Source organism: Podarcis muralis, chromosome 1 (assembly GCF_964188315.1).
Source record: "Podarcis muralis chromosome 1, rPodMur119.hap1.1, whole genome shotgun sequence".
In the NCBI taxonomy this organism is placed as follows: domain Eukaryota; kingdom Metazoa; phylum Chordata; class Lepidosauria; order Squamata; family Lacertidae; genus Podarcis; species Podarcis muralis.
The window spans coordinates 119190100-119217091 of NC_135655.1; the positions used below are offsets into that span (position 1 = coordinate 119190100).

The 26992-nt window shown below is 43.1% G+C and overlaps 1 protein-coding gene across 2 annotated transcripts in view; it reads left to right on the forward strand.

The window, feature by feature from the left end:
- The window catches only part of WDR75 (WD repeat domain 75), a 34069-nt gene extending 16457 nt beyond the window's left edge, over nucleotides 1-17612 (forward strand). For both annotated transcript variants that reach the window (XM_077917259.1, XM_077917266.1), the window contains exons 9-21: nucleotides 673-831; nucleotides 2560-2619; nucleotides 2714-2829; nucleotides 4450-4625; nucleotides 4742-4905; nucleotides 7657-7837; nucleotides 9585-9679; nucleotides 10051-10146; nucleotides 11517-11686; nucleotides 12933-12992; nucleotides 15235-15375; nucleotides 15478-15569; nucleotides 17310-17612. In XM_077917259.1, coding sequence (XP_077773385.1) covers nucleotides 673-831; nucleotides 2560-2619; nucleotides 2714-2829; nucleotides 4450-4625; nucleotides 4742-4905; nucleotides 7657-7837; nucleotides 9585-9679; nucleotides 10051-10146; nucleotides 11517-11686; nucleotides 12933-12992; nucleotides 15235-15375; nucleotides 15478-15569; nucleotides 17310-17523 — 1724 coding nt within the window. In that variant the 3' untranslated portion in view covers nucleotides 17524-17612. The remainder of the gene's footprint in view (nucleotides 1-672; nucleotides 832-2559; nucleotides 2620-2713; nucleotides 2830-4449; nucleotides 4626-4741; nucleotides 4906-7656; nucleotides 7838-9584; nucleotides 9680-10050; nucleotides 10147-11516; nucleotides 11687-12932; nucleotides 12993-15234; nucleotides 15376-15477; nucleotides 15570-17309) is intronic.
- Nucleotides 17613-26992: the final 9380 nt, after the last annotated feature.

Consider the following 26992-nt stretch of genomic DNA (forward strand, 5'->3'; position numbering starts at 1 on the left):
AGCAGTTTGACATGGCAAGTGGGAGGATTTTGTTGTGTTGCAACATAACTATTTGCTTCATAAACACAATCCAGTTGCTCCTGATCTTCTTGTTGCTGGGTTTTTTCAGTCCTTATAGTCAGGCACACAAGAGCCCACGCAGTCTGTGTCCACATGTGTCTATATTTATTTATTACACTTGCATTTGTGTCCATATGGCAATTGTGCACCAAACTCAGTGCAGGCCTATCTACTGGGAAGTAAATCCCATTGGGTTCACTGAGCCTTAATCCTAGGTATACGTGTATAGAACTGCAGCCTTGGTCCTTTTCAGCATCTAAACCTAGATCAGGGTTGCACAACCTGTGACCTTCCAGATGTTGTTGGACTACACCTCCCACCATCCTCGATCACTGGCTATGCTGTTTGGGGCTGATGGGAGTTGTAGTCCAGAAACATCTGGAGGGCCGGAGATTGTGCACCCCTGTCCTAGATTAATGTATATGGCAACAGGTAATGATGCCCTCCGAGACTGTAATATCCATGGAGAGTAACCAGATCTGTGGCAAGTCACATTGCTCCAGTTGCACTGAGCAGTATGCTGTGTGTGTGTGTGTGTGTGTGTGTGTGTGTGTGTGTGTGTGTGTAAATTGCTACATTTCTAAGGCACACACATTTTGTTCGGTTTGATAGGAACTAGCCTCCTGAGTGGCGGAATCGAGTCTGTCCTAGTGCAGTGGCGAGATGGGTCGGATGCGAAGAAGGAATTCTTGCCCCGGTTGGGATCCACAATAGAGCACATCTCCGTCTCTCCAGATGGAGCCTTCCTTTGTACCTCGCATGCAGATAACAGTAAGTCCAAATGGGGGAGAGAAACCTACCTCTTTATAATGTCAAACAACCGTGGCTGTTTGGGTTTTGAAAGGTGATAACCTCCTTAAATCAGTCATTTATATCCAAGCACCTCCAGCTTCAAATTTCCATGAGCACCTGAGCCATGGATTGGAAACCGGCAATAGCCCTCTAGGTACTGTAGGACTACCAACTCCCATCAGCCCCAGCGGTCAGGGATGATGGGAGTTGTAGTTCAACAGCATCTGAAGCCACCCCACCCTCTGGCCCTTTCCCTCCCTGCTTTGTGATTGGCATCTCTCTGTTAATTCTATAGGGCTTGTGGGGAGGGGAAGGCTTGCTGTCTCTGGATTTATATTTTTATCCCCTGTCGCTCCATGAGGATCTTCCTGCCTCAATTAAGTCCAAACCCAACGATGAATTGGCTTTCTTTCAGTGCCAGTTGTATGCCCGGGGTTGGTACTGGTTTAAAAGACCCTTAAGCAGCTGTACATATGAATGAACAATGTTTCTAATGGCGAGGCTGTGGTGCTCTCCCAACTGGAAAGTGGTTCCAGAGCTTGGGGGCCACTGCTGAAGAAGCTTGTTCGAGAATGACTCCCAGCCCTAATAGTTAATGGAGCCTTTTCAGCCCGTCTGAAAAGATTGGGGAAGTACTCATGGGAGAAAGAGTTCTCTGTTCCCTAGCGAAACTGATTAACAGGCTTACAAGATAAGCACCAGAACTTTTGATTTAGCACAGCAGCCAGGGAAGCAAATCTAGGGTGGGTGTGGCATGCTCCTTGTATCTCATACCAGGCTCATTCTGAAGTAACTGTGATTTCCAATCTGCCTCAGCCCCTTGCCCATTAGTTACTAGGGCATGTTCAAACATTTTAAAGTCCCTCCTTTCAAGGAAGGGATGTTGTTGTTTAGCCGTGTCTGACTCTTCGTGACCCCATGGACCAGAGCACACCAGGCACTCCTGTCTTCCACTGCCTCCCACAGTTTGGTCAAACTCATGTTAGTAGCTTCAAGAACACTATCCAACCATCTCGTCCTCTGTCATCCCCTTCTCCTTGTGCCCTCAGTCTTTCCCAACATCAGGGTCTTTTCCAGGGAGTCTTCTCTTCTCATGAGGTGGCCAAAGTATTGGAGCCTCAGCTTCAGGATCTGTCCTTCCAGTGAGCACTCCGGGCTGATTTCCTTCAGAATGGATAGGTTTGATCTTCTTGCAGTCCATGGGACTCTCAAGAGTCTCCTCCAGCACCATAATTCAAAAGCATCAATTCTTTGGCGATCAGCCTTCTTTATGGTCCAGCTCTCACTTCCATACATCACTACTGGGAAAGCCATAGCTTTCACTATATGGACCTTTGTCGGCAAGGTGATGTCTCTGCTTTTTAAGGAAGGAATATCAACGGGCAAATCTAACTAAGGCTGACCATATGTGCTGTTGACCACCACATCAGTCTTGGCCATACCAAGTGGAGTTCTGCATCCAATAATGTTCCGGAGCTGCAAGCCATAACTGGCCATTTGAAGTGCACCATTTTTTTCTGAACAAAACGTTTTATGCCCAGGGAAGGCCATCTGCAGCCCTCTAGATGCTGTTGCATGACAAGTTCCCCACTCCTGTTCTATGGGCTGATGCAGATTCTGAATCATCATTTGGTAAACAATAGGCCTTTTGATGCTCTGCCAGCTTTCATTCTTGACCTTATTAACTTTCTTTTAAAACTCCTGTAGAAATCATCATCATACACAGCAACTTGAAGGTCTCCACAGTCATTCAAGGATTGAGCAGAGGTATGTTTGCTTCAGAGAGCTTATTTATATACCTGCGTATCTCCTTTTCTCCAAAGAAACTGCATTGCAGCTCAAGCCATCTGTTTCCTTTCAGGCAGTGACGTCAAGGCCGGCTTGATGGTTGACCCTCGAACGAAAGCTTTGGTTCTGAACGGCAAACCAGGCCACCTGCAGTTCTATTCGCTGCAAAATGACAAGCAGCTTTACAATGTAAGTTAGGCCAGTGATGATCTAATGGTAGCTCAGGACCCACTTGGTATGTGTTATCTGTGCTCTCGTCACAGTGGCAAATAAGGCTGAGGTCTAGCAGCAGTAGTTGTGGCTGCTGTTTGGGGTTGTTGGTTTTTTTTTTAACATTAACTGGACATATAATTTCTGCATAGAAACAAAATACTACTAGGGCTGGGCGGTATCTGGTTTTCAACATCATGATATATCACCAGGTAAACGTTGTGTACTGATACAGTGGTACCTTGGTTCTCAAACTTAATCCGTTCCAGAAGTCCATTCCAAAACCAAGGCGCACTTCCCATAGAAAGTAATGCAAAACGGATTGATCCGTTCCAGACTTTTAAAAACAAGCCCTAGAACAGCAATTCAACATGAATTTTACTATCTAATGAGATAAAATGAAAGCAGTAAACAATGTACTGCAGTCACACACACAGTCAATCAATCAGTAGCTCAACTGGGTTCCACACAGTCACAAAAACAAAACAAAAAGAGCTGCCTAAACAAAAACGCAAAATAAATAGCAAAAACAGACAGACCCCAGCATAACACTCAAAACGGAAGTGTGGCACTCAAATCAGAAGCCTAACACTCAAAACAGAACACATTCGACTTCCAAAAAAAGTTCACAAACCGGAACACTTACTTCTGGGTTTGCAGTGTTTGGGTTCCAAGTTGTTTGAGTACCAAGGCGTTTGAGAACCAAGGTATCACTGTATATCATGATGTCTGTAATAAGGATGGAGATATGTAGAGACATTGGCTAGCTTCACGTTTTTCCCCACATCGTGGATTTTGCATAGCGTGCATACACACACACACATATACGCGATGTATTGATATATCGCCCACCCCTAAATACAACCCTGGCCCAGATTGCTGGAGAACAAGTAGTGAACACAAGGTGTGGGGTGGCAGTGTTGCTGTAGGTAGGATGAGGCTAAAGTAATTCAAGAAAGGCTTTGCTGGAGGTAGTGGGGAAAGCAGCGCAACTCGGGGGCAGGAAGAAGCATATCAGATGGCATTGGAATGAGAGTGGGTGATGGGAATAAAGAGGTGCAAAGTGCATATGTGTTTCTTCACCAGTAGCTGGCTTCAAAGTGTTGGTGCTGACCTTTAAAGCCCTAAACGGCCTCGGCCCAGTATACCTGAAGGAGCGTCTCCACCCCCATCATTCTGCCTGGACACTGAGGCCCAGCTCCAAGGGCCTTCTGGCGGTTCCCTCCCTACGAGAAGTCAGGTTACAGGGAACCAGACAGAGGGCCTTCTCGGTAGTGGCGCCCGCCCTGCGGAACGCCTTCCCACCAGATGTCAAGGAGATAAACAACTATCTGACTTTTACAAGACATCTGAAGGCAGCCCTGTTTACAGAAGTTTTTAATGTTTGGTATTTTATTGTTCTTTTAATAACCTGTTGGAAGTCACCCAGAGTGGCTGGGGAGGACTGGCCAGATGGGCGGGGTATAATTAATTAATTTATTATTATTATTATTATTATTATTATTATTATTATTATTATTATTATTCATTGACTGACTGACCTTCCAAATGTGCATGAGCCCATAAACCTACTTCATCTCTTCTTTCAAAAAATTGCAGTTGGATATTGTGCAGCAGGAGTATATTCATGAACACGGGCTGAACCAGATTGAGTTAGTGAAGGCTGCTTTTGATTCCGAAGGCAACTGGCTGGCTACTGTAGAACAGCGGCAAGGAAGCAGCAGCGACCTTGAAATGTACATGAAACTCTGGGCTTACGATGAGCAAAAGCAAAGGTACTCACGCTTGCATTGTCTAGCAAGCTGGCAGAAAGCCGGTTGTTTCAGATAATGTAGATTAGGTGGCCTTAAGCACAGTGGCTTCAAGGAATCTCTCTCCTCCTTTCTTACAGCTTTACTCTGAACACAAGAATAAGCATGCCGCATGAGGATTGTGTCACAGCTGTGTGTTTCCGTTGCACAGACACATCTGAAAACATAACCCCGACTTTGGTAACAGCTGGCAACGATGGGCACTTCAAAGTCTGGATGCTACTGGTTGACAATGATGGTGAAAGTGAGTAAAAGGATGGTGTTGTACCTGTAAAATACTACATGGTGCTTTTATTCACCATAGAGAGGGGAGAAATCCTCTTCTCTCTGTTTACTGATAAGGGCAGGGGACTTGAAACAAGGCAGAGCAACACTTTTATCCTTTCACAGATTCACCTAGTGTGCTTCTGATGCCTTTAGATTGTGTTTGTTTCATCCTCAGGTCAGAAACAAGAGCTTCCCACAGAAAACACAGGGCAAGTCTGGGATTGTTTTCTTTTTGGTTAATAAATTGTTTTTATTAGTTTTCAATTACAGTCCAGTGATAGCCTGATTATAACAATACCAATTTACAGGGAGGGACGCGGGTGGCGCTGTGGGTTAAAGCCTCAGCGCCTAGGACTTGCCGATCGAAAGGTCGGCGGTTCGAATCCCCGCGGCGGGGTGCGCTCCTGTCGCTCGGTCCCAGTGCCTGCCAACCTAGCAGTTCGAAAGCACCCCCGGGTGCAAGTAGATAAATAGGGACCGCTTAGTAGCGGGAAGGTAAACGGCGTTCCGTGTGCTGCGCTGGCTCGCCAGATGCAGCTTGTCACGCTGGCCACGTGACCTGGAAGTGTCTTCGGACAGCGCTGGCCCCCGGCCTATAGAGTGAGATGGGCGCACAACCCTAGAGTCTGGCAAGACTGGCCCGTACGGGCAGGGGTACCTTTACCTTTACCTTTTTTAATTTACAGGGAATTGCTGGGTTTTACTGGGGGGGGGGGCAAACTGAAATCAATGGAAAACTTAAGGAGCCAACTTATGGATTGGTTGCAATATCACCAAATACACAAATTAGATAGAAAGAATTGATTTTTGGACCAAAGCTCACAATTTAAAAAAAAAAAAATTCTTACAACATAAGGGTAAAACTCTCTCTAAAATGTATAATTTTTAATTACAATGGGAAACAAAAGACGAGCTTGTTAAAGCTTCAGTGACATACTGGGCAATAGATATAGGACACAACATAGATCTTAACCTCTGGGAGAAACTTTGGAAAAGCGACCTGAAATTTACTGCATGTTATTCATTGAGAAAGAACTACTTGGAATATATTCATAGATGGTATTTAAGTCTGAGTAGGTTGGGTAAGAATTAGAAGGCGGAATCAGATACATGTTGGAAGTATAAATTGAACTAACTTTCAGAGGAGAGTTGCCGAATCATAAATGTAGAGAAGAAATCTTTAAATAAAGAAACCATAGGCTCTCCCCCCCCCCCCATCTTTGGCATCAAATGAAGTATTATCACAAATTTAAACCTTAAAGTCCTTGCAGTTGGTTTGTTCCACAGTTTGTGCTCTCATCTCTTCTACCACACACCTGTACTTTGGCCCAATTAAGCTCTAATTAACAGGAGAACCTCTGCTTCTTAATGGCGGCATTGGGGTTTTCACCAGGCAAAGTGCTTTTGCACTCAGCGCCTCTCTGCCCCCCGCATTCCATGCCAGAGCGAGAGCCAGGTACCGAGACAAACTCCAAGTGAAGCCCATTCCTCCTATCCCTGGGGGTGGAATTTGCAAGGATGATTTACCCTCAATCATCCTTTTTCCTTCACCTACAATCTCCTGCCTGCAATCTATTAAGGCAGAGCGGAACCGGAAGCCAAATCTGGGATTGTTTTCGAACAAAAAGGCGTATGTTCCTATGTCTGGCATTCAGCGAAAGACATATAGTATCCATTTAATGTGGTATAAGAATATAGTGCCTCTTTAATGTGGTCCTGATGACTCCTACAACGCAAGTCTGAAATTGGCCTTGGACACATCCCAGGAAAAACAGCTGAGGTGGTCACACACCTCAACTATCCTTTTTCAGGATTTAAGTACTTCCTTCTAATCAAAACAATGAGTCATCTTTGTACCAGGAAAAGCCTACACATTTGTGATCACTATCCCAGAATTGCTGTTGAAGTTGATGTCAGCAGAAATATGCAATTTAAATAAGGTAATGGCTTATTTAACATTTGATTAAATGCTCAAGGAGCACACACAGTTAGGTATTAACTAAGTGCCCTCACCTGATTCCAGCATTTTTGCTTGCCCACAGGAAGTGTGGCACTGCTGTCTGGTGACAATGGCAAATCCCAGCCTCAAAAGCTTCAGCTATGGGCAAGGGTCATCTCAGCAATTGCACAACAATCCCCATACCCCAGGCATAGGCAAATTCGGCCCTCCAGATGTTTTTTGGGACTACAACTCCCATCATCCCTGACCACTGGTCCTGTTAGCTAGGGATGATGGGAGTCGTGGTCCCAAAACATCTGGAGGGCTGAGTTTGGGGGTGCCTGCCCTACCTTCTTCCCAGTTTCAGGGTTAGGAAGAAGGTGGGGAGTGTTGTGGCCACAGGTCCAAACAGTTAAGCATTTCCCCGCCACTCCACTTGCTGCCCTAAGAAGGAAGACGTGGTGGAAGACTGCTGCTCCAATGCGGCGCCCAAATGTGTAAGCCCCGCCTCCCCTTATGGAAAAGGCAATGAAGGATTCTTGGTCTTCTGCAGCCAATGAGAGACCAGGAAACCTCCCTTTTCCACCGAACGTCTGGATCGCCTTGCCACATGATGCATCCAAACTTTCAATGGGTGAGACAAGTGATCATAGTTCTTGGCTTGGGTACCAAAGCCAAATGGAAATTGTGGACCCTTGCCTTAATATTCTTTCATACTATTTATCATGTTACTCAATTTTAACACATCTGTCCTGTTATAAACGTGTGGGATTTCTTTCTCTTTAACAGATCAAAGCATAACTTGGGCCTGCGACTTTGTAGGAAGCTATCACAACTATCAAGCTACAAATTGCTGTTTCTCCGAAGATGGCTCTTTGCTTGCAGTCAGCTTTGACAAAATAGTCACTGTGTGGGACTCGGAACTGTGGGATCTCAAATGTACTTTCTGCCATCTTCCTGGGACTATACGGTAAGTAACCATGAATTCCTTTATTTTAAATCAGTTTAAAAAAAAAAAAAAGATTCATTAAGCATGTAATGAAACTAACCTAATATTCCCCCAAAGTTTTTAAAGCATTAATCCTTAATATTTTCCTATCAGAAACTTCTTTATTGGGCCCTTCTGAGCTTTCACAAGAATCGTTGGTTTTGAGGGAAAGATCTTTAAATAGCAACAAAGCTCTGTAACATAATCAGCTTATTTTTTACATGTGTCCAGAATAATCTGTGCAGAACTAGAAATTGCATTGGGTGGGAAACAAACACCCATCTTCCCTCCTGCAGCCACCAACCTTCCCTCAAATTTTGCTCCAGGTGGTCCTCAATCCTCTGGAGCAGATTATTGGGCTCATGGAAGTTTGGGCCATGAGTAGGAAGTGGAAGTTCTGTCATGTGACATTGAGTGTTGCCTACAGCTTGATTTCAACAAGACTGCAAAAATACCTTGTGCTTTTGGAAATACCTCCTTGTAAGCTGCTTGCTTCCCCTGTCTAGCTTATTTATTGCAAAAGTTTCCTAAAGAAATCTTGCCCTGCTTTTTTAGCACCTGCCCACACCAGTATTATCTTAAGGGGGATTACAACAGAACGGGTTTGCTAAGAAGCTGTAAGCTCTACAATTAGCCGAGTAATGCCTCTCTGTTTATTTAGAGTAAACATTTACCTGGTTGTAAGGGGGGGAGGATCTCTCTTGTTGGAATTAGAGGGTCATAAAATAAGAGCGCAAACAAAATTGCTCTTGAGATCGAGAAGAAAGAGAAAGGTTGTGTGGTGGTTTAATGGAAAGACTTCGGCCAGTCCTGACTCTTGAATCGCTGATTTGCCTAGGCATCAGTGGTGCCCATTGTGACCCACTTTTTAATGTGTGGTAGGTCTCCAAAGAGATTCGGGTGGCGCTGTGGGTTAAACTACAGAACCTAGGACTTGCCGATCAGAAGGTCGGCGACTCGAATCCCTGCGACAGGATGAGCTCCCATTGCTCGGTCCCTGCTCCTGCCCACCTAGCAGTTCAAAAGTACGTCAAAGTGCAAGTAGATAAATAGGTACCGCTCCGGCGGGAAGGTTAATGGCGTTTCCGTGCGCTGCTCTGGTTCACCAGAAGCAGCTTAGTCATGCTGGTCACATGATCTGGAAGCTGCACGCTGGCTCCCTCGGCCAGTAAAGCGAGATGAGTGCCACAACCCAAGAGTCGGCCACAACTGGACCTAATGGTCAGGGGTCCCTTTACCTTTTTAGGTCTCCAAAACGGTAATAAAGCGCTTTCTTTTGAGCACACATATAGCCTTTCACTTAAAATTACTTGCTTAAACTTTATACTAAAGCATGCAGAAGGTAGATTCCCATCTTTTACCTGTCTGTGAGGTATGAGCGCTTGAGCGAGGGTTGGGGAAAATGCAGCATGGCACCTAAGGCAAACATGGCTGGCCTCCCTCCTGTAACCATTTCAACCATGGACAGTTAAATGGCAGAAATAGCTGCCTGAAGTGAGCTAGGGTTGCCTTAGAGCAGGCATGGGCAAACTCGGCCCTCCAGATGTTTTAGGACTACAACTCCCATCATCCCTAGCTAACAGGACCAGTGGTCAGTGGTGATGGGAATTGTAGTCCCAAAACATCTGGAGGGCCAAGTTTGCCCATGCCTGTCTTATATAGTGACCCTACGGCGAAATATCTCATGGACACGACTAATTAACATTATCTTTGTTATTTATTCTTCCAGAAACTTGTGTTTTGGGAGGCAGAGTTGTTCAAAATACCTTCTTGGCACCACCAACACTGGATTTTTGTGCTGTTGGAACTTGCTGAGCTGTACATGTAAGACCATTTTATCACCCTCCCTTCCTTCCTTCCTTCCTTCCTTCCTTCCTTCCTTCCTTCCTTCCTTTGATTAAAAATTGGTCATTCTAAGAGAACCCAAGGAGGCAAATTGCTTTATATTTCAGCTTAACGCCAAATACTTTTAGTTTTTATTTATCCAGTCGTTGGAACCGTATCGCATAAAATTATATGGCAGGTATTGTTGCTGAATCCTCAACCGACCTCTGCTCCCCAGTTCAGATCTTCCCTTTGAAAGTTCTCCTAGCTGCATTCATGGTTTGAATTGATTCCAGTTCCATCCTTCGTTGCAAAGCATATCCTTGGGAGTCTGTGGTTCTCCTTCATAATCTGGTTATTTTGATTTTCAGTGGAATGGAGTGCCCAATTAAATGTCATTGTTCTGCAGCCAGATTGTCTGTCTGAGAACATCGTCGCGGTTTCATCCCACTCGGCATACTCAGATGGTGAGCATAAAGACCTCTTTCATTTTTGTTAAGGATCACTGGCCAAAACTGCAGAACCATACTGCCCAGGAAAATATTTTATTTCCTTGGACTTGAAAGCCACTTAAAATAACTCTTTAAAATAGGCCGCTCTTGTCTACATGGAAACTATATCATGGTTTGGATCTTAAGGCAAGAAAGTTTGCTGACGGAGTGTTTCTCATCCCCCTTGTACTCAAACCTAGCTTTCAGGCTTCCCCATAAGCCTCTGGTTTTCCTCTGTGAGAACAGAATCCTGGACCAAGTAGGCTGTTCTTTCCCCCCACAACTGCATCCCCAAAATGCCCATCTATAAGATCGCTGGTCCTTCTGAACCAGGCTGGAGCATGGTGGGATTGCTGGGTGAGAGGACAAGTGCCCCAGAATTGGTTGGCCTGAGCTTCCTTGTGTTTTAGCGCCCAAACCCCTTTTATCTAGAGCAGGCATCCCCAAACTCGGCCCTCCAGCTGTTTTGGGACTACAATTCCCATCATCCCTGACCACTGGTGCTGTTACCTAGGGATGATGGGAGTTGTAGTCCCAAAACAGCTGGAGGGCTGAGTTTGGGGGCGCCTGATCTAGAGCAAGGTGCTCTTACCATTACCGAAGTAGGGCAATCTGTCTAGCAGACCTTTGGGATACCATGTCGCTTAGAGTCTTGCCCTGAGATCTGTTTTCTGGGTTGTAGATTTTCATTATAAGAAAGCTATTTTAATGAAAAAGGCCACCTGACAGTCTTGGCACCGCAGAGCCTTTTAATAACTCTCACCCCCTACTGGGCTAGATCAGGTGAGCGATAATATCTTGTTCACATTCCTTGTTTTCTGTACGTGGGGTGGTTGTTGTCAGGGAGTTTAAAGTCTATGGTGGGGGGGAAACCTATTTCCATTTCAGGAGTTCCTTTTTACTGTTCTTTATCCCGCAATGTGTGATACTCTATAGTTAGTTGGGCAGCCCATGGTCCTGCAGATGTTGCCAGACAACATTTCCCATCATGCCCAGCATTTAGCCATACTGCCTAAGGCTGATGGGAGTTCCCCATCCCTGCTCTGTAGCCTATTTCTCACTGGGGTGGTACAGTCCAATGACAGTTTTACCACCTGACTGAGAACTAGGCCTAGCATGCTGTATCTTTATCCATATTATTCTTTGTTGGTGGAACTCTGTAGACAGGGGACTGGTTTATTTATACTCCGTTAATAGGTTCCCATATAAGTACCAGGAGCTATACTGAATGTATGGGTTTCTTTATCATTTTCTGATCATGCATTGACTTCAGACCTCAGAAAAGCAACACGGAAAGCGGTTCTTAAAGACTAAAATTCTCTTTTTCTTCTTTTTCTTCCCCTCAGTATTTGTATTCAAACCCTGTGAGCCGCAGCCTTTGTGCATCCACAGGAAGGTCTGCAGAGGCCAAGTCCGGTGTGCTGTCTTTGTTCCAAGAGATCTCCCCGAGTCCATTCATTCAGAAAAATACCAGTGGCTCAGCCAATCTCAGTTTTACTTCTTGACTGAAACACTTGTAAGTGTTTAAATGTGCATCTGGGACAATATTGCAATGAGTTCTTAAGAGCTCAGAAAGCCAAGTTGTCGTGCTAGTCATTTCTGTAGCCCTTTTCAGCTCTGCTACCCTTATCTGCCATTAACAAGGTAAGACAGGATGAAAGGTCATCATTTAGCCGCAAAGCTCACAGGGGGACCTTGAGTCAGTTGAGAGCTAAACGTGGATCCCTCACTTCGGAAATCAATGTTGTGCCTGATTTCGGTACATATGAATTGCTCCCTTTCTTGGTATAAGAAGTTTTCTGGACAAGACTGCTTTAACTGAGAAATCTTTTTAATTAGTTCTTATTAGGGGAGATGGGCGATAGTTCAGTAGGTAGGGCAGGAGACTCTGAATCTCAGAGTCACTGATTCAAGTCCCACAATGGGCTACAGATTCCCACGTTCGGGGTTTGGATTTGATATCCCGCTTTATCACTACCCTAAGGAGTCTCAAAGCGGCCAACAATCTCCTTTCCCTTCCTCCCCCACAACAAACATTCTGTGAGGTGAGTGAGGCTGAGAGACTTCAGAGAAGTGTGACTAGCCCAAGGTCACCCAGCAGCTGCATGTGGAGGAGCAGGGAAGCAAACCCGGTTCACCAGATTACGAGTCCACCGCTCTTAACCACTACATTGGACTAGATGACCCTTGGGGTCCCTTCCCACTCATATGATTCTGTTCTATTCTAGTCTAAATGTTAGCTAATCATGTGAGTTTTAGTTTCATAAGGGTAAAATCAATCATGTTGACAAAGCTGGCATACATTGTTTCTTGTTGATTCCTTCCTAGAATAAGAGAGGGAAATGCCTTGACTACAGGGGTGCCTTTCTTCCACAATTTTATACGTACTTCTGTTTAAAACCTTTCAATCAGCTAAAAAATTGTCAGGTGATAGGGATATAGGCCGATAATATTGTCATTTTTACTTGTACTTGGTTAAATCACACAGTTTTATTTGGTCCCAAACAATATTGTCAAATATTAATGAATATCCCCAGTGTCCCTTGAAGAGAAAAGAGAAATCATTTCAAACAGCATTAAACCTTTCATGCTTCATGTTATATCCCTTCTGGATTTTGTTTTTAATGAGTAGATGCTTATATTTCTTAAGTGCATATGCTACAAAATAAATTATCTGGATTGTGTGCCGTATTTTAAGACTCACCGAAATCCTAGCGAAAGATTGTTTTTCGTAATAGTGTTTCTTCCTTCTGAATGTTTAGGAATTGATGACATTTAGCACAAAGAGCCCAGAAGAGAGACTTACACCTTCCAGCAGACAGGTAATTGTTTTTTATTTTATTTTTTAAAATAATATTTATTGGCATTTCAGCAAAATAACAAAAACAATATCTCACAAAAAAGAAAAACAACAATGCATACAAAAAAGACAAAAAAAAGACAAAAAAAGAAACACATGTATAATTTCACTCCTTTATGCTCCTAAACCTTACTTTCCCGACCTCCTCATACCTCCCCTTACTGCATTCCAATCTCAAGTTAATTTTTTTCAACAAATCCTTCCCATAATTTCTTATTAAAATTTTTTGCTTTATTTACATAATGGTTACAGCAAACAACCACTTAATTTCAAAATCAACATCGTCTTAACATTCCACAATTTTACAATACTTCTTAAGATAGTCTTTAAATTTCTTCCACTCTTCTTCCGTCGTCTCTTTTCTCTGGTCTCGAATTCTGCCTGTCATCTCTGCCAGTCCCATGTAGTCTATAACTTTCATCTGCCATTCTTCCACAGTAGGTAGTTCTTCTGTCTTCCAGTATTTCGCAATAAGTATTCTTGCTGCTGTTGTAGCATACATAAAAAATGTTCTATCCTTCTTTAACACCAGTTGGCCGGACATACCCAATAGAAAAGCTTCTGGTTTCTTAACTGGTTTTTTAAAAGAAGTGAACAGGAATTCTAAAAGAGTCTACATTCCATTCTGTGTGATTTGATTGAACTGCCCTGTATTGAAAATCGGTTTGACGTATATTAAGTTTCGGATCCAAAGATCCCCTTCTGAGTAGTGTGCAGTGCATCTGCAGGGGTAGGGATCTACTTTGGAATAGATCCTTGGGCCCAATATATCCAGTCAACTCTGTCATACTAGATTCCCATTTCAAGAGATTCTTGTCAGTAGCTTAGGGCTATGCCAGGAATCTTGCTATCATCCCTAAAACGACAGGCCTGTGTTCTTAACTTTTTCACATCTTGGGTGAAAACACAAGTGTTTGGGCCTCTTTTTTAATTGTACCATGGTGATTCTTGGGCTTGCTGATCAGAAGGCCGGTGGTTTGAATCCCAGCGACAGGGTGAGCTCCCGTTGCTCTGACCCAGCTCCTGCCAACCTAGCAGTTCAAAAGCTGCAGTGGGAAGGTAAACAGTGTTTCTGTGAGCCTGCTTCCGTCACAGTGTCCCGTTGTGCCAGCAGCAGTTTAGATATGCTGGCCACATGACCCGGAAGGCTGTCTGTGGACAAACGCTGGCTCCCTTGGCCTGAAAGTGAGATGAGCGCCGCAGCCCCATAGTTGCCTTTGACTGGGCTTACCCATCCAGGGGTCCTTTACACTTTTTACCTACTTATTTTATATATATATATATATATATATATATATATATATATCTGCATCACACTTGGACTTGGGGGCTGGAGTTCTATCTTTAAACTGCTTTATCAGTACAGAAATGCATGAAAAACTAAGCTTTTGGCATTCGCCCAAATTTAAATTATGTCCACCTAGGCAAGGATGAAGTGAGCACTTAATTCTGTTTATGCTTTAATCATAAATAAGAAGCGAGCTGAAAAAAAGATACCCGCCTTTCTAATTTTTACAATTGCAAAAATAAAATATTTTTGTAATTGCCCCCCAATATTTATAAAAAGGTACAACCAGTCCAACATAAAGCCTTATACAGCCACCTAGAGCCATACAGTGGGCCAGGAAATAAATGGTGCCAGATCTGTCTGCCAATGGGACATTTGGCCCCAGCAGTGTTCAGGAGGTCAACGGTTTGACTTCACCCCTGGAGGCACACTCCACTGTCTTTGGAGACAGACGGATGCCAACAACAAGGAGCATAACTAACTTTTGAATAGCATATGGCTGGATCCAACCACTAATAATTGCTGGGGGGGGGGGGGTCAAAAGAAGCTGTTGGGTTTTTCTTGCTGTTAAAGTGTGCTGTAATTGAATTCAGGGGGATTCTCGTTGCAGCTTTGCCCTCAAGAACTTCTAATGGTTCTGATAGAGAGAGAGAGATGAGAGAAGCCAGTCATGTAAGGAAGCCATTGGGGACAAACCTAGGAATCCTGTGCCCCTCCAGAAATTGTTAGACTCCAGTTCCCATTAGCCCCAAGCCAAAAGTTGGGCATTCTAGGGGTTTGCTTGACTTTTCTCCAGTTGCACTTCCCTCCTCCTTTAATTTAATAACTTTGGACACCAAGGTGGCTGGGAGGCAGGGATTAAGTACCCTATTCTGTTCTTTAACTCGGCTCTGTTTTCTCCATCACCACTTTTTAGTTGGCAGTTGAAGAGAGCTTCCCCATGACTCCTTTTTACCTGCTACTGGGAAAGCACCAGCAACAGAATAAAGAGGCTACAGAAACTGGAAGACTCCCTATTCAGAAGAACTTTGCACAAGAATCGCCTGCTGTCAAAGAAGTAAGAATAAACACGATGCCTGTTCAGGAACATGCAAATACTGACTACCATTTAACAAGCTTTCCTTCTTAATTGTGTCTTTTTTTTGTCTTTGCTCCCCAGCTTCTTCACACTCCAGCTCATGTCTTACCATCTGCCTCTTTCCTGTGCCCCATTTTTATCAACTCACTGCTGATATCCAAAGCCAATAAAAGGTAAGAAGCCCTCAGTTTTTTAAACGTTTGTTTTCGAAAGGAGACGACAATAAAACTGAACTTTACAGAACAAAAGAAGGTCGCGCACAACATTTCCCCCTCTCCGCTCACATTGTGAGGTGGTGGTTGTCCGTGAAGCTGAGTTAAGAGGGCATTAACACGTTACCATTGTCATAGAAACGGAAGCATTTACACCAAGGTGTCCTTTGAAAATGACTCTTGCCCTATAGGAGGCACAGCCATATTCACACACAAAAAATGAGTGAGAAGAGAAGGTATTAAAACATAATTCTCCCATTTGGGAACCTGGTATGATGACACATATCTGGTGGGCTAGAGAATCTCATGTCTGAGGTTACATTCAGAAACGGGGCATTATTTCATCATTTCCTGATCATTAATGGTAATGTGTCAATTCTTACATTCTTTTGACACAGCATAACTTTCTTCCATTAGAGAACACTGCCTTTTTGATCAATATACTGCCATGTCACACTAAATTTTAAATGTTTGGAAAGGACAGTGTGCCAGAACGCTGCCTAAAATTTCATCATGGAATTACAATGCAAAACTGCAGTTTTCTGGGTCACTGGGGCTGCAAACGTATTTTTTTCTGGAAACAGGTAACACAGAATTTAGCACTAAACTTTAGCTAGATTCCACTAGGTTTCCAAAAGTGGCTTTTACGTCATGTGAAAGATCACGTAAGATATGTAAATACAGTCGTACCTTGGTTTTCAAACAGCTTAGTTCTCGAATGTTTTGGCTCCCGAACGCCGCAAACCCGGAAGTGACTATTCCAGTTTGCAAACTATTTTTGGAAGCCGAACGTCCAACGGGGCTTCTGCAGCTTCTGGTTGGCTGCAGGAGCTTCCTGCAGCCAACCAGAACCAGGCTTTGGTTTCCAAATGTTTTGGAAGTCGAACGGACTTCCGGAACGGATTCTGTTTGACTTCCAAGATACGACTGTAAAGGAAACATTGTGAAAATGGAATTAAGTGCTGTCTCAACACAGCCTGAGACCTGTGTGGCTAGGCCCAGCATGTTCAGTGCAGTGGTACCTCGGGTTAAGTACTTAATTCGTTCTGGAGGTCTGTTCTTAACCTGAAACTGTTCTTAACCTGAAGCATCACTTTAGCTAATGGGGCCTGCTGCTGCCGCTGGAGCACAATTTCTGTTCTCATCCTGAAGCAAAGTTCTTAACCTGAGGTACTATTTCTGGGTTAGTGGAGTCTGTAAGAAGTGTATGTAACCCGAGGTACCACTGTATAACTATTTTATAAAATACTGATAGGTTTAGTGTGTATTATTATGAGAGGTGTGTAAAACTGAATCTTAGCAAAGGCTAGTTTTAAAGGCACCTCCACTGCCTATACACTTCAGGAACATTTCTGGGCCTTTCCCTGCCGTGCCTGTTTACGGAGTATTTTCTTTGTGTCAGGATGCATTGAAAAGCTTAATTCCCTCCTAATTTGTGTTTCCTGCTGATCTCCCACTGCTTCAGATTATTCTGCGACCCTTATAATTCCCATTCTCTTATTGGTGACTTGTGTGGAAACTTTTTTCCACTTTTAAGAAGTCCACGTCCCCCGTCATACTAAAGCTTACTTACCATATTCATGAGAATCTTGAGAAAAGTATCTACAACCCAGCAAATATTCTAGCTCTGAGACTTGTTATAAATGTCTCAGTGGTCTCAAATGCACATTTCTATTGATCCTTCCATTTGTATTTTTATAGCACTAGTGAAGTTGCCAATGAAGTGGAAATGGAAAGCGACGACAGCGAGAATGAATCGGAGGAGGAGGACACGGAAGTTGCTAAAATGGACTCAGAGGCACCACAGGCGACAGATTGTTTGGAGGACAACATTCCACCTAAATTGTCAAAAGAACAAGAAAAAAACCTGCGCCAGTTAAGAAAATTGGACTACAGCTGGGCATCTGTTCTCTAGACACATAGTATTGTGGACTACATGTATTTATATTTCTTACCAATAATTCCACAAGATGTCATTCTTTCAAATAAAGGACTGCAATTTTCCAGGATGCTTCTTCACTTCTTGGAATAAATTGTAACAAGTGTCTCCCGCAGTGAAGTCTTTGAAGCAAGCATTTTTATGGTTTATTTACAGAAAATGTGGTTTTGTAGGGGAAACAATTCAAAACAACTGCATGCTTCTACCTCTAGGTTTTATCCAAGGTCCAACCGGTTTTACAAAGTGTTGAGGTTTTGAAATGGGAGTTGCTCTGGAAATGGGAAGATTTGCCATTATTGTTTTCTGAAAGCACAGTGAACAATCATAGCACGAGACACCCGTCCTTCAGGAGGGACGGCAAACTTGCTGAACGAAATGGAAGTATTTATTAATCTACATTCCTAAGACGTCCAGGAGCGCTTGAGGCAGAATTTGAAATGCAAGACGCAAAACAAATCCACTTTTGTCCAGTGCAGACAGCGGGAGCTAAATAGGTCACTGGGTAATAAGTCACTTCTGAACTCTCAAAATAGCCTGCTCAAAACCTTTTAGTAGAAAGCATTGGGAGGGAGAAATTATATGCATGCTCACCAAGATGAAAGAATAATGAAATTAATACTGTGGACCCCAGGGACCATTTCAAACAACACTGCCTCCCATGATAAACTGCAATGTCAACAGTTCCACTATGCTAGTATAAGACCCTTCTGTAAGCCCAAACAACTCTAAATCCAGTGTGTGTCTGTGCATGTGTCTATAGGTATGCATGTTAGTGCTGTTGAACTCTGAAGAAGCATCTATCTTAAGTACAACTGTTACACAACAAGCAAAGGAATACGTGGTACCTCTGGTTACGAACTTAATTCGTTCCGGAGGTCCATTCTTAACCTGAGGTACCACTTCAGCTAATGGGGCCTCCCGCCGCACGATTTCTGTTCTCATCCTGAGGTAAAGTTCTTAACCCGAGGTACTACTTCCGGGTTAGTGGAGTCTGTAACCCAAAGTGTTTGTAACCCGAGATACCACTGTACTAACAGTACAACAGCTCAATATTAAAACCGACGAAATGTTGTTGAGGAGGAAGCCATGAGTAGCAACCAAATTGGCTCATACTTATTTATTTTACTAGAGCTGCTATGGAGGAAAGTGTTTCTGAGGAAAATAATTTCAGTATGGACAATTCTGTATAATAGGGCAAACTGCATCTAGACCAGCACTTTACCTCATGGCTGTCCAGGTGGAATGCCTGATGATAAAATACATGGATATAACTTGCTTCCTCAACACTTTTAAGTCATAGATGTTCAGAGCTGGGGTGCTAACCTGTGTCTCTCCAGCTTTAGGACTACAACTTCCACCTGTGACCATTGGCCATGCTCACTAGAGCTGATGGGTGTCCAATTTTACATCCCAGGAGCCCCTGCTCTCTGGTATAGACAGGCTGGGTTGGCTCTAGACTTGGAAGCAAAACCCAAGAAACTAGCATTCTCTGCAGAGCTGGGGTGAAACAAATTTCGACAAACACTATCCAGGCAAACATCAGAGCAAGGGCATTCTAGTTAGGCAAAATGGGTGATAGTAGGGGCAACAAGGGAGGTGGCCTGGGCAGAGTGCCAAGTCCCAGAAAAACTGGCATTTGCCGCCCGGGCCTAAGGTTCCCCATTCCTTTAAACAGCTGCTTTAACTGATGGCTGAAGCTGGAGAACATTCCTGTTAGGTTTGTTTCCAACTTGTCAAAACTTGTGCCCCTTACAGATCTCCTCCTCTCATTCAGATTGCAGTTCTGGTGACCCTCATAATTCTGGTCTCCTTTTTCTGTGGAAAGTAGTATTTTAAGAGCTCTCTGCTCTTTGCATGCGGAGATCTTATTGTCAAAGCAGGAAAGAAACGGTATGCGCTGAAGTAGATAGCATTTTGCTACCGACATGCAAAAGGAGAAAAAGATCATTAGTATATGCATTGAATGTTTCAATACACCGACCCTAGCTGCTGGGCCTGGTGGAAATGGTAGCACAAAACACCTGACAGGTCTAGAACCTCACTTGTGGGAATAGTTGTGGGCAAGTGGGGAAGGGAAGTGACACATAAAGTTTAAAACCACTTTTCTCTGCTTTTCCGCTTCAAACCACTTTCTCTGTTGCTAGGTAAAGGTAAAGGGACCCCTGACCATTAGGTCCAGTCGTGACTGACTCTGGGGTTGCAGCGCTCATCTCACTTTATTGGCCGAGGGGCCAGCGTACAGCTTCCAGGTCATGTGGCCAGCATGACTAAGCCGCTTCTGGTGAACCAGAGCAGTGCACGGAAATGCCGTTTACCTTCCCGCTGGAGCGGTACCTATTGATCTACTTGCACTTTGACGTGCTTTCGAACTGCTAGGTTGGCAGGAGCAGGGACCGAGCAATGGGAGCTCACCCTGTCGCAGGGATTCGAACCGCCGACCTGATCGGCAAGTCCTAGGCTCTGGTTTAACCCACAGTGCCACCCGCGTCCCTGTTGCTGCGTATTGTTGCATGGCATTTTGGCATTTGAGTTCACCAGTAGTCCTGGCTCAATCTCTACGCTTAAATCACTCTCTGTGCCCCTGGCTAAAGTTGTGTGTGTGTGTGTGTGTGTGTGTAATGTCCAGTCTCTTAATTCAAAGGAACCATCAGCTCAAATAAAATTTCCATGCTAATGGAGAAAAGGCAGGGTGGCTCTCCTTAACGTCTCCCTCTCTTACCTTTTTAAAACAGATGTGTTATTAATTGGTTCACACTCGCAAGCGAAGGAAGAAACCAATAAGACAAGTTGGGTACATGAGGTTACTTCATCTGTTTTTCTGTGCTCAAAAAATCCAAAGGTCTAGTCAAACTTCTGCTGGGCTTACTGAAACAACTGCAATTAAGAAAATAGCATGATGCTAACAGATTTGGCAACGTCTCACAGGTCTCACGATTGAAATTGTAAGGGTGGTGTCTGTTGTGTTGAGCTAATTGCAGGCTGTCTGTCATTATCTACTTGTTTTTCTGGTGTGTTCCTTTGCTTCAGTCGCTAGCAGTGCAGGAGAGTATTTACATGAAACGCTCTTTAGAAATTTAATGATTTTTGGATTGGTCTTGAATGCAGCAATTTGGCATATTATCAATGAAACTCTGTATATGATATAGCCAGCAAGAAAAAAAAGATGCTTAATAGTGTTCCTCATTCTTGGATCTTTCTCCTTCATCTGCATGAGACTTCCACCACCTTTTAAGTACTGCAAATACTGAGATATATTATATACATTAATAAGTACACACACAATTATCATGCTTGGAGAACGCCCTTGTAGATACTTATCGAGCTAAAAACCTACTAGTTTCTCAGTTTTGACTGCAACTGAAACATGGATGTTTGTGAAATGCAGTAAACGCCATAAGTTGATGATGTGGGTGAATTTTAAAAGTATGATTTGATTTCTACTTGTTAAAGCAAGGGAGATTGCCATTTACCGTATTTTTCTCTCTATTACACGCAGATTTTTTCTCCTAAAAAGGAAGGGGAAATGTCTGTGCGTGTTATGGAGCGAATGTGGGGGGGTCCCTGGAGCCGATTAGGGGAGCGCAGGAACAAAAATCAGCAAAAATCAATCGGAGAGGGAAACCTGAAAAGAGGAAGTGGTTGCTTTCCTGCATTCTGCCTCAGGGTCTTACTGCCCACCCTCCTCTGTTTCGTTGCTGTGTTTGCTGAAACGGAACAAAGAGCAGGCAAATCCCCTCCCCTCCAGGCAAGAAGAGGGGAAAGCTGAGTCCTTCCTTCTAATTCCTCTCCGTGCTCCTCGCAGGCAGCCAGAAAACATGCAGGAGGAGAGAGAGAGCTCGCTTCGGTTTGGGGAAACTTTTGCCTTTCTTTCCTCCCTCCCGTTAAATCCCTCTCCTGCTTTCTTAGCCAGCTGCTTCTCTGCACACCGCTCTCTTGTCCCTTCTGTGTTTTTCCTTCACTCCCCACTTAAAATGTAGTTACAAGGCATGGATCCACATGGATCCTCAGGATCTTTGCATTGGGCCACCCCAAATTCACCATCAGATCACATAGCAGCCTGCCCCCCTAAAATCACACACCCACTGTTGCCTGGGGCTGCAATGGTGCAAAAACATGGTTAAAAAGCATGGATCCACATGGATCCTCAGGATCTTTGCATTGGGCCCCCCCAAATTCACCATCAGATCACATAGCAGCCTGCCCCCCAAAAATCACACACCCACTGTTGCCTGGGGCTGCAATGGTGCAAAAATGTGGTTAAGAAGCATGGATCCACATGGATCCTCAGGATCTTTGCATTGGGCCACCCCAAATTCACCATCAGATCACATAGCAGCCTGCCCCCCAAAAATCACACACCCACTGTTGCCTGGGGCTGCAATGGTGCAAAAATGTGTTTAAAAAGCATGGATCCACATGGATCTTCAGGATCTTTGCATTGAGCTACCCCAAATTCACCATCAGATCACATGTCTGTGGCCACAGCATGAAGCACAAAAATGATACATCCACTGTTTCATTCAGAATTTTTTTCCTTGTTTTCCTCCTCTAAAAACGATGTGCGTGTTATGGTCAGGTGCGTGTTATAGAGCGAAAAATACAGTATGTGTCAACAGGTTCCAAAAAATGCCATTTACTGTTCCTCAAGTAACTACCCATGCAGCATGGGACTTTTGGTTCATTTTATTCTCATATGTTGTAGAACGCCTTGAAATGTTGTTGTTGTTTTAAGTGTGTATTGCGCACACACACACACACTGCGTATTTTTTTAAAGCTTTCTGGTGAATTTATTTACCTCACACAATAGTTTTCTGTGCAAGAGCAGCTGAGTGTTTTTCCTTGGTGTGCACTCAGAGGTGATATAGTCTCATAAAGGCCCGCTTCATAGCCTTTTCAAAGACTCTGCCTTATTTTGAAGTATTGAACCTCACAGGATAGTGACAGAGGTTTCAAAACCCTTTCTGCATACCCCAAAACTGCAGTTTCAATTCATCTTCTTTTGTTGAGTATTGGAGAAAGCTCAGCCAAGGTTAAAGATGATGTCTCAAATAGAACTGAACCAAAATTCTTCAGAATATTTTTTTCCTGAAAAATCTCTCTCTCTCTCTCTCTCTCTCTCTCTCTCTCTCTCTCTCTCTCTCTGTGTGTGTGTGTGTGTGTGTGTGTGTCTTCATCAACACAGTTCCCTCCAAAAAAGCAACCTTACAGGATTTTCTCTAAATAGTTGCCTTCCATTTTTGGGGTGGCATTTGCCATTACCCACGCACAATGTCTCAGAATGAAGCAAAACAGGCAGTGCAAACAGTGCCCCGGACTAACAAGATAGTTACTGGAACACCACAAACACACACACATACAACGGAGGTCTTGGCGAGGGGGCGGGTAGGAAAGAAGCTGTGCTACTGCCTCGGCTAATGTTGAGTCTCACCCCTAAGACACTGTTGGAGAATTTATCTTTGCCACGGAAAAATTCAGTAAAATCTCTCTGTCAACAAATAGGGGAGAATTTTGTGGCCATTTGTGCATATCTAGTGTCTCAACAAAGACAGTATGTTAAGAGCCTGTCATTTTAATTTCGGTCATCTGCTGTTTCCTTCTAGAGGTCAGTTTTTCCCTCTTCATATTTGTCTTAAGAGTGTGAGTGCCAGATTTTGCTGACAGCACGGGCTACAAAATTTATTTTTCCATCCGTCACATGTTAATGGAGTCGAGGCTAAAAGAGGTAATAATAACCCAGCTGCATTGCAGGAGGTTGTGTTCAGAGCTTTTCCAGAGGGCTACGATGAAAATACTGTACGAATTGACACAAATAACTTTATAAAAACAGCCCCGTGCTGAAGCTTGATATGACTAGTAGAAAGCTGGCAGAATTTACTGCTGAGGAAAGAGCAAACCATAGACACATGACAATAAATGGATGAGAATATAGAAATTGCAGGCTGTGATTGATGTTGACTTTGCCTTACTGGAAAGCGCTTTCATTCATACAATATGGGATTCCAATTTTCACTTATTTTTACTGAATGGGACACATTTGTATCCAATCTCAGCTATATTAAATTATTTGATTTCTTTAATTTGATGTCTCAAAGCAGACCTCTCTTCCATTCCAGGGGATGTTTAAAATAGCTTCTTAGTGTCAACCACTAAGACTTGATTTAGGCCAACAAGAAAACTCAACTCTTAGCATGTTATAATACAGTGGTACCTCGGGCTACATACGCTTCAGGTTACATACGCTTCAGGTTACAGACTCCGCTAACCCAGAAATAGTGCTTCAGGTTAAGAACTTTGCTTCAGGATGAGAACAGAAATTGTGCTCCGGCGGCGCGGCAGCAGCAGGAGGCCCCATTAGCTAAAGTGGTGCTTCAGGTTAAGAACAGTTTCAGGTTATGTACGGACCTCCGGAATGAATTAAGTACTTAACATGAGGTACCATTGTACTTGGCACCATTTTCAGCAAGCTTCGTACCCTTCCTCTGGTACATTTCCCCCAAATGCAATTTTTTGATTCCAATTTTTTGACACAGCATGATCAGGTCTAATCGTCAAGAAAGTACCTGCACCTTTAAGAGTTGTACAGAAAAAAGAGAATTGCTCCAAGTGTGTCTTTTCCAATACAATGGGGATAAGTTCTGCCTAACAAATTCCTTTCACAAAACTCTCAAGGACCCCTCTTAGGGTCTGAACATTTCGCCCTTTATTTGAGGACACAGAAGCAAAGGAGTGCAAGACATCTGCATCTCTAATAATGCTACAGAAGAAAGAAATCCAGCATTTACAGTTTTCATAACTCCTGATAGACAAGCCACACCTGCCAGAACTCTCTCTCTCTCCTACCCAATTATTAAAAGTACAGGAGAAGACTTAACTTCCTTTGCATGTGGTCAGTTTACCCTCATCTCAAAGATGAATAACATTTCAGGGCTATTTCAAAAAATGCCCCCCTTGTTGAAATTCAGAGAAGGCAATGTTTTTCCTGGATTTTCGACTGAAGGGCAAAACCTTTCCACAGTACACCGTCTCAACATAAACACCAGGAGGATTAAGGAATTCCAAGTAAGCCATGATGTTACTGCTTTAGAAGTTATGCCAGGGTGTTAGCCGCAACAGCACGAACTGGTAAAAGTTGTCAAGTTCAGTGGTTGCAATTGCTTTTCCCCATATTATCCACACATAACACTATGGTGCCTAAACAAAAAAAATTCCTTCCAGTAGCACCTTAAAGACCAACTAAGTTAGTTCTTGGTATGAGCTTTCGTGTGCATGCACACTTCTTCAGATACTATGGTGCCTGTCTGCTTCTAAATCAGCAAGTAGGTGAGCTATTAAGAAATAATAGTAATAATCATAAAGTTTCCTAACTTTGCAAGAAAATACAAGAAAAGAACAGAATCTTGATACAAGTAGCCTTGTTAAAATATGAAAGAGTCCATATTAACTGAATCCTTCTCACAATGGTCTGGTTTGTTGGACAGAGGCTGAACATTGGCCCTAACTTTCCCCCTTTTATTTTGCTATCGCCATTTCAGATTCAAAGCACCTGACTCCTTTGTGGAGGGAAGCATGTCATGATTGCCTAGCAACTGTAGGACGTTCTTTTCAGTCACATAATTTTTGGGCGCCTTGTAGCACAAATCAGCTGCCATTGATGAGTCACAGGAAACCTTGTGGCTTAATTTAAACCTGTCAACTTGAAATGTTGCAACAAAACATTATGACTTAAAAAAACACAACACCAACGACCAGTATCTAAGCTTGAGACTAATCTTTAATCTTGTCATTAGTCGCTCCTTTTGAAACAATACTGCAGACACAAGCTCTATAAAATTACAAAGAAAGAAGAGAGTTTTAAAATGCACATTGTGTATATACACTTTGTTCTTCAAGCTATGACTGATGGGCAACGATTGGCGAATACAACAAAGAAGGAAAACGGAAGAGGAGGCGAAAGAAGCCAGTGATAAAACTGGAGAAAACTGCAGTGGCAAATTTTGAAACAAACTTTTTTGGGGAGGGGGGATGGAGGAAGAATCTGAAAGCTCTCGTGTATATTTCTCCTTGGTTCTCAAACTTAATCCGTTCCGGAAGTCCGTTCCAAAACCAAAGCCTTCCAAATCCAAGGCACGCTTTCCCATAGAAAGTAATGCAAAATGGATTAATCCGTTCCAGACTTTTAAAAACAACCCCTAAAACAGGAATTTAACATGAATTTTACTATCTAACGAGACCATTGATCCATAAAATGAAAGCAATAAACAATGTACTACAGTCACACAATCAATCAATCAATCAATCAATCACTAGCTGAACTGGGTTCCACACAGTCACAAAAACAAAACAAAAAGAGCCACAAAAATGAAAAATAAATAGCAAAAACAGACAGAGGTCAGCATATCACTCAAAACAGAAGTGTGGCACTCAAATCGGAAGCATAGCACTCAAAACAGAGCATGTTCAGCTTCCAAAAAAAGTTCACAAACCGGAACACTTACTTCCGGGTTTGCAGTGTTTGGGTTCCAAGTTGTTTGAGTACCAAGGCATTTGAGAACCAAGGTACCACTATACTGAAATCTGCATTTCACAGCCAGCACTGAAGAAACCTTGGTGTCAATTTAGTGCAAAAAAATGATGGTAACCTGAATTCAAAATGTAGAAGAGGACTATGTAAAATCATTGGTAGGCTACCAAGAATTTCTCTATGCCCAATAAAGACAGTCTTAACAACTTGACAGCATGTTACAAATAATGTATTCATTTAATTGGTAAGAATGTTCTAAATGTTAACATTAATCAATATTTTAAAATACTAGGTGCTACCCAGTGAAACAGGTGTGTCTCACCTGGGTCTACTTAAAATAAATTCTTGGATGTCTGTGGTTAGGCCAAATACAGCTAGGTAAGCAGATTTTTCCTGGGATGGTCTTAATTTTTCTGTGTCAATAGAGTACATCCTGCCACACTATGAATCAAAGTCCTTGTTTAATAGGAAACATGACAATTTTAAACTTTCCAGGTCTTTCTGTCAGCCGATTTTTTAAAAAATGTTTGCCCACAGTGAAGTTACCACACAAGCTTTTTAAAAACTTATCCTGGCAAATGTTCTCCATGTTAAATGTTTAAAAGGAATCATGCATTAGTTTTTCTGGCTGAAATAAGGATTTCAAACAGTGGAGCAAGGTTTATGAAGCATGCCTTCACCCAAAATCATTCCTTAGGCTCTAAAGCACAACTTGGGAGAAAGTCCCATTCAATTCAATAGGACTTATTTCTTTCTGTCAGGTGTGAGAAACCTGTGGTCCTCCAGATGTTGCTTGAGTTCACCTCCCATCATTTCTAGTCAACATCAGGAGTCCGTCAACACCTGAAAGGCCACAGGTTCTACAACCCCTAAGGCATTTTCCCATGCCTTCGTATATTGTATTCGCTATATAGGTGAGATCT